This window comes from Petromyzon marinus, unplaced genomic scaffold (assembly GCF_048934315.1).
Source record: "Petromyzon marinus isolate PM22_M1 ecotype Great Lakes invasive population unplaced genomic scaffold, UKy_Petmar_22M1.pri1.0 PM_Scaffold_33, whole genome shotgun sequence".
NCBI lineage: Eukaryota > Metazoa > Chordata > Hyperoartia > Petromyzontiformes > Petromyzontidae > Petromyzon > Petromyzon marinus.
The window spans coordinates 282929-293289 of record NW_027423313.1 but is presented as its reverse complement, the minus strand read 5'-3'; the positions used below and the strand labels follow the sequence as shown (position 1 = coordinate 293289).

General features: G+C 46.7%; 1 protein-coding gene across 1 annotated transcript; it reads left to right on the top strand.

Annotated features, from left to right (window-relative positions):
• The first annotated feature begins 520 nt into the window (after positions 1-520).
• On the top strand, positions 521-6089 carry LOC142923201 (uncharacterized). Its single transcript, XM_076064121.1, has 3 exons — positions 521-779; positions 3332-3502; positions 5163-6089. Exons 1-3 carry the CDS (start codon positions 585-587, stop codon positions 5463-5465), a joined length of 669 nt encoding a protein of 222 aa, XP_075920236.1. The 5' UTR covers positions 521-584; the 3' UTR covers positions 5466-6089.
• The last annotated feature ends 4272 nt before the right edge of the window (positions 6090-10361 follow it).

Genomic DNA, 10361 nt, shown 5'->3' with positions numbered 1-10361 from the left:
TGCATGATATTTGTTGCTATGCTCGATGTTTGGTTGGTGACATAACATTCAATAAAGTTCTAAATAACATCCTGAAAGATAATAAATTACTCGTGTCTGCTGCATAGAGGCCAGGTACCCGCGTTTGCCTTCTGCGTGTGCGTGTAGATAAATCAGAATCTGTATTTTACATGAGTTTTGACGTTCTCTTTCACACACGTCCAGAAGGGTCGGGTTAGCCAGTTGCATCAACAACAAAATGCAATTAAAGATACTCGAGTAAGGATTGAGAAAATGTAGTCAAGTCACGAATAAATGTCATGTAAAATCAAACTGTGCAAGCTCATACCTTATTGTAGATTTGTCAACATCAAATCCAAGCTTGGGCAAGATGGCAAAACACCAACAGTCAAAGGACCATACCAAGACAGTGGCCTCGATTAAATTGCATTCAAACATTGAACTCTCGACACGTGGGTGAAGAGGTTCCGAGTTTCAAATCGCAGACGCAAAAGCCGCGTCGAGAACTTTGAGCCCTGGCTGATACGGAGGCAGCTTCCTCTGCCCCCATAGGGTGCCTGGGGGCACGTGATCTGGCTCCGCCCATGGTAGGCGGGGCCAATTGCGTAACTTCCTGCGCTCTCACCTCCGACCCCAATGGCGTTACGTCACTCCGGCAGGGCGAGCGAGCTGAGCGGCTGCGTTTGTCTCTTGCGCCCCCAACAGGAGCCATGAAGTTCTTCAAGAGACGGCAGCAGATGCAAGCGACGCTGGAGACTCCAAATTCGTCAACAGTGGAGGTGAGTGGCGCCACCTCTTGCGTTGGAGTTATACGAAGTAACAAATATAGTACTGTGATCACATCGAGAAAAAATATTATTTTTTAAAATATTTAAATTTTACTTTAAATTGAGCGCTTGATGCGTGGGTAACGAGGTTCATAGTTTAAGATCACAGATTGAGAGTTTCATCAAGGATTTTAGTCGGAGAAAGCTTTCTCTGGGCAGTTGGTCCTTGTTTGCGTTGCCAAGGTGATAGCATCTCGTGTCAACTGCCATTTCCCAGCAGCTGTGCCTGGGGGTCACGTGACGTTTGGTGACGCAATAAGGCCCGAGCCATTGGCTCCGCCCTTTTTGGGTAAAGCCAGTGACGTAATCACTGCCATTGATGACGTCATCACTGTATTCGATGCCGTCTTCACTGAAATTGACGTCGTCACTGTAATTGATGACGTCATCACTAATCGATGTCGTCATCGCTGTAGTCGATGGCGTAATCGCTGCATATGATGACGTCATCGCTGCATTTGATTACGCCAGCGCTGCGGGCTCCTTATCGCTGCGTGGTGGCCTGTAATTCGGGCAAAGCCAGCGATCTGAGCACCTGTGTTTCTTTATCTGCGTCGGCAAGAATATACATGATATTCTTCAACAGACCACAGTTGAGAAAGCAACACATGAGACAATGAATGTGTCAACAGTGTAGGTGCGTAGTGCCACCTCTTGGGGGCCGTCCATAAATGACGTCACGCACTTGGGGGGGGGGGGCAGACATTTGTGACGATGTGTGACGGGGGGGGGGGGGTTGAGAAATGTGATGTCACATCAAAATGCGCAATTTTAAATAAAAATAGACAACACGTTCCACTTAATTAAATAGACTTTTTAAAAAATGTTCTACAACATCAGAGTGCAGCACCACATTAATACGCACTACAATGACAATAGTTTAAAATGTTTTCTTGTTCATGTTTTTGTTTGTTGCGGGTGCACCCGATTCAAGAGCTGAATGGCTCACAGGGCTATACCAAATAAATGGAACTGTGAACTAAAGCGATTTGAAGCATGTTTTTTTTTGGGGGTCTGACTTTTTGTGACACCGTGTGACAAAGGGGGATGGGTCCAAAATCGCGTGACGTCATTTATGGACGGCCCCTTGTGTTTTGATGTCAGAGGAGTTGTACTCGGTAAGAGAGGTAGGGGACAGACACAAATCTAGGCTGGAGTGGAGGCCACCACTCTGCCACTTACCAGCTAAAATGCAAACGTGTATGGAATGATAAAAAAAAGCTTTGCCCCAACACCAGATTGACACCTTTTACAAGGCAGCAAGTCCGCATGAACCACAAATACCTGCTAACACCAGTGGCGAGGGATATCTGAGCCAGTGTTGGGACTCCCCTATGTCGACTTAGGCTGAAATGAATACAGGCAGTCTCGCTTAGCGCTCAAGATGCCTATGTGGAGAAGTGAGCATTCAGGAAATCAGCGCGAAAAGGGTTATACCATTATATATGGGGATGACTTCTCGACAGCATTATCTCTTATGAACAATAAATGAGGGCTTCATTGGAGTATCAGCGCTATTTTATAAGAGTAATAAAAGAGATGGTAAACATTCCATCAAAACGAATTTATTTTTTTAATAGCATCAGGAAGTATTATGTACTGTACTCACCAGTGTAACCGCCATATGCTCACTCACCTCGACCGGCCTTATCACTGGCATGTTGACATTCCCAGACATTTTGGGGCTAAGGCAGAGAGACCAAGGAGGAGCAAACACATCGGCGGACGAGTTTGTCTTTTAAAAATTGGCGAGCGCTGTGTGGCTCAGAGCGTACTGTGATAAAACTGAACAACAAATTAACCTTATGGCGGGACCCCGAGGTCCCGAATAAACGTAAGTCAAAATCGTAATGAATAAATTTTTGGTGACTCCGTCACACCGCGCACATAAACGACGCGACCTACCTGGCGCGGATCATTCTGTTGTCATGCCGTCCAAGCGCAGCGAGGACGAATGCGCAGAAGAAACCAAACTTTGAAACTTTGATTAGCGCATCGTGTAGAGCTCGTCGAGAGGAATAGATTGCCGTTTCATTCGCCTTCAACAGACAAAATGACGTCGCAACGCAGTTTATGCGAGAGCCGGGGGCTTATGGGACCCCATAAGGTTCAAATATTGTATTAACATTGACGAAATTATTGATTTTTTTTAAGTACTCATGGCCATGAATGCTGGTTGTCTTGGAGCGTTTGTCACTCTCATTGGCTGAGCGAATGTAAATGAAGATGGTGTGGGTGCGTTTCCTGGGCCAGCACTGCTGCGCATTCTACCACTCTGTTTAGGCTGTGCGGGGAATCGTGGTGTTGCCTTTGCTTGGGTGTGTGGGTGTCAGCCCATCTGTCCTATGTGTGTCTACCTGTGTATTAGGCACCTCACTTGCCATGTGCCATGGTGTTGTCTCCACCATCCGATGGCGAATGGCATGTCACGATGCGATTGAAGGCAGGATTTACGCTGGGAGGAGCTAACGTGCCCGTGCCATGTGCCCTTGCTCCCGTCGCAGTTGGAAATGCCGGAAAAGGAAATGCACCACCTGTCCCGGGAGGTGTCGACCCTGCGGGACAATCTGAGCAGGGCAAGAGCGCAGTTCGCCACCCTGCGTGGCGCACTGAGCCAGACAGAGAAGAGTCTCCACGAGATGCTGCACCAACTCAAGAAAAACCATGCTGAGGAGGTACTGTGGCCACCACCAACCCCCCTGTCCCCTTGTTACACGGAGCACGGCTAAAGTGAAACTTCGTTTGTCAAGATTTCGCCGATCTTACATTTACATGCAAATTTCATCAAGCCCTGCCCACTGACCCTTGAGCTACACCCATCTCAAACCTTTTTAACTCCCTACCTTAGCAGCGCTCCCGCCATATATTTTTTCCTGCCTCGGCAGCTCTCCTGCCATATCCTTCACTTGATGACGATTGCTTGTGTTGCCATCGAAACGTCGTGATATTGTTATTATTTTTGTATCTACATGGCCTTACCGAAAGACCCAAATAATGTGTTCACGTTGTGAAGCTGCGTGGCACACAAGCAGAGATAACAAAACCTCAACATATTCGTCAATAACGCTGCAATGGATATTGCTTTGACTTCTCTGATGTGATGAAGGCCCATTGCCTGAAACATCACCTTTTAGAAGCTCTGCCCTATTAAGTGCATCATTATTGATTCATGCGTTGAGTTTTTATTCAGAGTTACGATCTGAACGTCAAGGAAATGGCACATTAAATGAGTGCATTCTGGGAGGTAGCTAGGTGCCCCAGGGGTCAGACATGCTGTGCCAGCATGGCTGAGATGCCAGGATTGAATGTGGATTACAGCTGCCCAACCACAGTGATTAAACCGGATTCTCAAGCATAGTGGTCTCAGCCTAGTTGCAAATGAGTGCACAAAAAACCCATCGAATTATATTTTTGTTCCGTAATAAATTTTGCTAAATTCACTGTAGCGAGTGGTCCATGGTTTTATTCCCAATAATGTTGAAAATGAAAGATAAAAGCAGATCAAACTAAATTTTTGTATCATAGCATCTCCCCACATAATGTGCATGTATTATGTTTTATTGATTAATACATCTGTACGGTGCTGACCAGCATGGGGAAGTATAGTCAAACACATTCTCATGACCGACATGGTGTGAGGAGGCGTTGTGAGTTATTTGTTTTGAATATTGACTCATTTTGAAGATGAACATTTGGGTGCAACGAGTTTCTTCATTATCTTATGATGAAGAACGTTGCCATGTTGTATGCACGCTTACCAATCGTTTATTGATGTATACAATGTATCATGGTTCTATTTTTTGACTTTCTATTATCATTCTAAATATTTTAAACGTGATTGTGGTATGTTCAATAAGACCACAGGTGTTTACCTTGCATATTTTTGTAGTTCTTGATTTGTTTACAATAGAATCTCAATTTCTTATTTTCATCTTGAAAAGCATCCACTGCACGTGTGCGTCCGTCTGCATGCGAGGCGCCTGTATGTGCGTCTCTGTACTCAATGCCCGTGTCTCCGCATTCTTATCTTGTCTCCCTCTGCATGTTCTGCCTTTGGCTATGTACATCTCTCTCCACATGCACTGTCTTTCCATAATGTGTCCAAATTTGTATGACTTGCTTGTGTCTTTGTGTGTATGTCTCTGCATCTGTAATTTATTTTCTTGTGCCTCCTGCCCATGTCTATAGTCTCTTATCTCTCTGTACAACTACATGCTCCGTGTGTCTGTATGTCTGTACCTGTCCTCATCTGCACGCTGCATGTGTCTGTGATGAAGGGCTGCCCACCTATGCATGCACGTGCCTGTGACACTGTGCCCTTCTGCCCGTGAGCAGCTAATGGCACACTCGCAGGCCATCAACAGCCTGCAGGTGGAGTTGGAGGCAGTGCGGTGGGGCGAGCGCGAGGAGCAGCTGAGGCGTGAGCACGATGCGACTCTGCATCTGGCATACATAGAGCTGGCCGAATATCGTGCATCACATATGCACGACGATTCAGAGTACGACGCTCACGTTGTGCACATCACGGTCCTCCAGAAGGTGAGGCCTCCACTCTCGCAACAGCCACCCCCCTTCTTGCAACAGCAATGTGTCCTGCCCAAGCCCACTTATTTTCTCAATATTTTGGATGAATGCTAAACAATTTATTAATATATTCAAGTTACATGTTGTAATTACGTGTAATTTAGATGCTGCCCGTCTCCGCCCGCAGGCGCTGAAGGAGCGTGACGAGCTGCTGCGGCGCTCAGAGGCAGACCTGGTGGCGGCGCGGGAAGAGGCGCGAGAGCGCGGGACTGAAACCGAGCGGCTGGGCACCGAGGCCGCGGAGCTGAGAGCGAACATGCGCGACCTCTTTACCAACCAAGAGGTGCAGCAGACCGAGGTGGACAACCTGCGGCATGAAGTACTGGAGCTGCAGCAACGACTGCAGGAGGCTAACGCTTGCTGCGAGGAGACCGGTGGGTAGGGGCCTGTGCTCCAAAATCTTTCTGAATCCACGGACCCATTGAACACTAATTTTTGTCGAGCACTGTGCACCAATAACTTCTTTTTACGAGTTAAAACGAGTAATTCCTCGTTTTTACTTCATTTCCCACGTGGACCACTTCCGCTGTCTAACATAGGACTGCACTGGGTTTACTAACTGCTCTCTCACTAGGCCCTTCCTGTGCTTATATTATTATTCTGGACCCTGTGTTTGCATGCAAGCTGGTGAATAGGTCTGAGGGACCTCAGACCTATTCTGTCTGCTACTACTCCCGCTGCTGGTACTCTTCCTCCTGAGCTACTGCTCCTTCTCTGTCTGCTGCCACTGGTGGCTGTACTGTCTTCATCGCCATGGTTTTGTGTCCCTTCCGACAGGCAATTCTCTGGAGCAACAGACGGACTTTCTCAAGGCCGAGCTGGGAGTCTCCAGGGCAGAGGAGGCCGCGAGGGCACAGGAGGTGGTGCAGCTGCAGCACACACTTCAGCACACGGATGCTGAGATGGAGTGCATGCACGGCCAGATCGCCGGGCTGCAGCACCAGGTAACCAGAGCCTTATGCGGCAGCCCCCCCACCTCCATGTGTGTGCATGAGGCCTGTCTTCATCGCCTGATGAAGATTTGATCTACATAACGACACGTTGCTGATATTAACTATGTTTCCCTATTTGTATTTTTTAATTATATCTTAAAGCTATTTTATATTCGATATTTATTTAATTTTATATACTTCAGCCCCTTAGTGTTAGACTTTTAACCCTTATTATAGTAAGACTTGTTTAAAACTTATTTAAGATTTTAGATTCCTATATGTTGAATGTATGCACCATCCTGCCAAAGTAAATTCCGTGTCGGTGTGAACTTACATGGCGAATAAAACCCTTTCTGATTCTGATTCTGAGCAGTGCACCATCGCATATTAGAGAATGTTTTTTTAGGTAAAGTCACGTAGAAATAAGAAATAATAAAATTAATAATAAAAAAACAAAGAATAATTCCTGCAGTCACGAAAGCTCCAAATTCAAGTTTCATTTCGATTTAAAGCTTTCGTGACTGCAATGATTCATCTTCTTTGGTTCTTTCGGTAAAGTCACGTAGAATGAGAATACAATAATAAATTGATAAAATAAAATAACACAATAATATTCTCACGACGTTTCGGCCACAACAACCTGATGAAGGCCGCTTGTGTTGTTATAATTGTGACCACAGGATCGGTCCTCCCCTCATGGCTCTTAATTTTGTCTGCAGATAGGTGAATGTTGGATGAGGTAATTACACTAGACAAGGCAATCCCTGACTAGGCCTTTAACTAATTCACTCCCTCTCATAATTTGTCATAATTCAGAGTTGCGAATGTATTTTCTCACATTTTAATACTTTCAGTTAGAATAAATACAATTTAATTATAAAGTCAGCTGCAGTTTACAGGACTTTTTCTAAAATGTGATTGGCTTGCATTTGTTAGAGAAACAATATAGGCTTGCAGACACACAGCTATATGCACACCACAGAGTTTAAATGACTTAAGTGGTAATTATTTATCTGTTTGCAAGCCAGGCTTAATTACAGCTGGGTCTTTTCCAACCCAGAAAATATTTCCACATTCTGCACACCATATTCAGTATACTTCCCCAGACATGAATCCAACATTGTGGAACGTGTGCGTGCCTGTAGCTGAAGGAGTCGGAGGGGCACGTCCAGGCACTTGGGATGGAGAAGGCGCAGCAGCAGGACGCGCACCGGAAAGAGGCCTGCGAGCTGGCGACAGGGCTGGAGGAGGTCCGGCTCACCCTCACCGATGCTTTTAAGCAGTTCGAGCGCAACTCCAAGAAGGTATCGGCTCGCAAGGGCACGCGTGGTGAAGCCGCGATTGGCACTGAAGAGGGGCGCCACGGTGGCGAGATGTTAACTACCTCGCCTGTATGCAGGAGGTTGTGGGTTTGATCCCAACCCCGACACCTGTATATTTGGAGTTTGCATGTTCTCCCTGTGGTCACGTGGATTTTTTCCGGGTCCTCCGGTTCTTCCTCCACATTTAGAAACGTGCGTTTAGATTCTATAGCTGCAATACATTTCCACATGATAAGCCATTTCGTTGAACTTTCATTTGTGGGCAGGTCGCTTCTGAAAAAGAGCTATATAGTTCAGTAGGCCTTAGCTGGTAAAATAAAGATAATGAAAGTTTGAGTTTTAAGACATTTGTGGCAGCGTTCACAAGAGGAGGAGACCCTTGTGCGGCGAAATATTTATGATGATATACAACGTATTAATTTACTGTGATGAGCCTTCTGCACTCTGAACCAAGCTGTCCGAGTTTGATTACCAACCATGGCTAGCATTGGTGGCCAGTGAAATCTGACCCAGTCTTGGGTGTACCACTTCGTGCTGACCAGTGTGATGAAGTATGATCAATTAATTCCCATGACCGGTATGGCTCAGGGAAACTTTCATCCAGCAGTATCACAAAAACACATTCAGCGGTGGACGGATCATGGCTATTCATGATGATGATGGTGATGATTACGATGGTAAAACGAACGTTGCCTGTATTAAGGCTCAGGAGGACGAGGACACAATCACTCGGCTGAAGGAGGAGCTCAAGGCGAGCAAGGAGGAGCTCGCAGCGAGTGAGGCGGAGCGCGCCAGTGCCCAGCCGGAGCTCTCCACCCCCCAACAGGGACTGTCGGCACTGCAGGATCAGCTGACCACGTCCCAAGCTGAGAATGAGGACACTCTGCGTCAGGTAATGCTCCCAGCCTCGTTCCCACGGCCGCTGAGAACCCAGGCTCTCCTGGCCCCGGAACGGCCCAGGTCTGACCGTGACACAGCACTTGAGTCGTCAGGCTGTGTAGGGTCTGACCATCTGCTCCCCTCTGCTACGTGCATGTCCATGCCCTCCCTGTCCTGGTTTGGGAAGCGATTTTAATCTGACCTTTTACTGCAGATTTTGGGTTACTTAATCCATATATGTGGGCTTTTATAGGCGTAATCATGGGTTGTGTGCATGATGGTCTGACAAGATTGGGTGCATCCTGGGTGATTTGGTCAAACATGGGGTATGGACATCTGTGAAAAATATTTTCACAGCTCATCAGACTCCTCCAATATGAATAAAGATTCTGGTTCTAAATGTGTCTGTTGTTGCATCTGTATGTTCTACAATAACCGCACACAGTCGTTAAAATGCTTTTCTCTGTCCCTCTGCCTGTGGCCCAAGCAGCTGTTCGAGAGGAGCCAGGAGCTAGGATCCCTGCATGCGGGGATTCTTTGGTATCAGCGTATGCTGGCCGAGCTGCACACAGAGCTGGAGCAGTACCGCGAAAACGCACAGATCGGACGCTCACAGCTGCAGCATTTGGACATGCTGCGCCAGCAGAGCGAGGCGGAGGTGAGTACACTGCATTCGCACGTCGCAGACAAAGACTCCCCGTATAGCCTTAATAGACTGTTGGGGAAAGTACTGTTAGTGAGCAGCACCTATGAAGGCCGGCATGGCACACAAGGGGGTGATTGGCCAGCACCATGCCTCGCTGCCTTTGTCTCTCCAGTGGTGGTGTTTACACATCGCACCAGGTACTCATTTGAGGCTGGGTCGATCTAGGGGACGCCCAGGACCGGTTCACATAATCGTCACTGGTGTTGGCCATGAACGGGAATCGAACTCGGGTCGCCGCTTTCGAAGGCTAATCGCTACACTACCGCTCCCCACACATTCACTTTCATACACATAGACACGTGCGCGTGCACACACACACACACTTATAGGCAAACACTTGCTCCAAGCGCCATCCTGAATTATTACATGTCGCGGAGGATTGCTCCACTGAACAAAATAGTGACGCGGTTCAATTTTCAAGTGCGAGTTCGCGTTTAAAGTCAATGTTATGAAATATATATTTGATGGAAGCAGGTTCGTAAGTGCAGGTGTTTGTAAGTTGAGGACTGCCTATATATACACTTATTTTTCACACAGATGTGTATATGCGCACTGGGTTACTGAGCATCCTCTGTTTAGGGACTGTACCACATTACAATCCACCATCCCACCTCTAGTAAAAGTACCTACTACTACTAGAACATCTGCTCCCCTCTGCTACGTGCATCTCCATCCCCTCCCTATTTTTGGTTGGGAAGCAATTATAATCGGACATTTTAAAGTAGCTTTTGGGTTAATTAATCCATATATCTGGGCTTTTATAGGTGTTATCTTGGGTTGTATGGATGGTGGTCACCCATCCAAGTACCATCAAAGTTCAACCCTGCTTTTCTTCCAAGATCTTATAATATTGGGTGCATTCCGGGTCATTTGGTCATAGGTGGTGTGGTGTATGGACATCTGTGAAAAAGAGTTTCATAGCTTATCAGATTCGTTCATTTAAAATAAAGATACTGGTTCTGTATGTGTTTGTTGGATTTGTATGTTCTTTAACAACTGCACGCAGTCGTTAAAATGCTTAGCCATGTCCTTCTGCTGCCGTTTGTCCGTGGCCAATGCAGCTCATCGAAAAGAATGAGCACCTGGGATCCCTGCAGGTGGGAATTTTGGG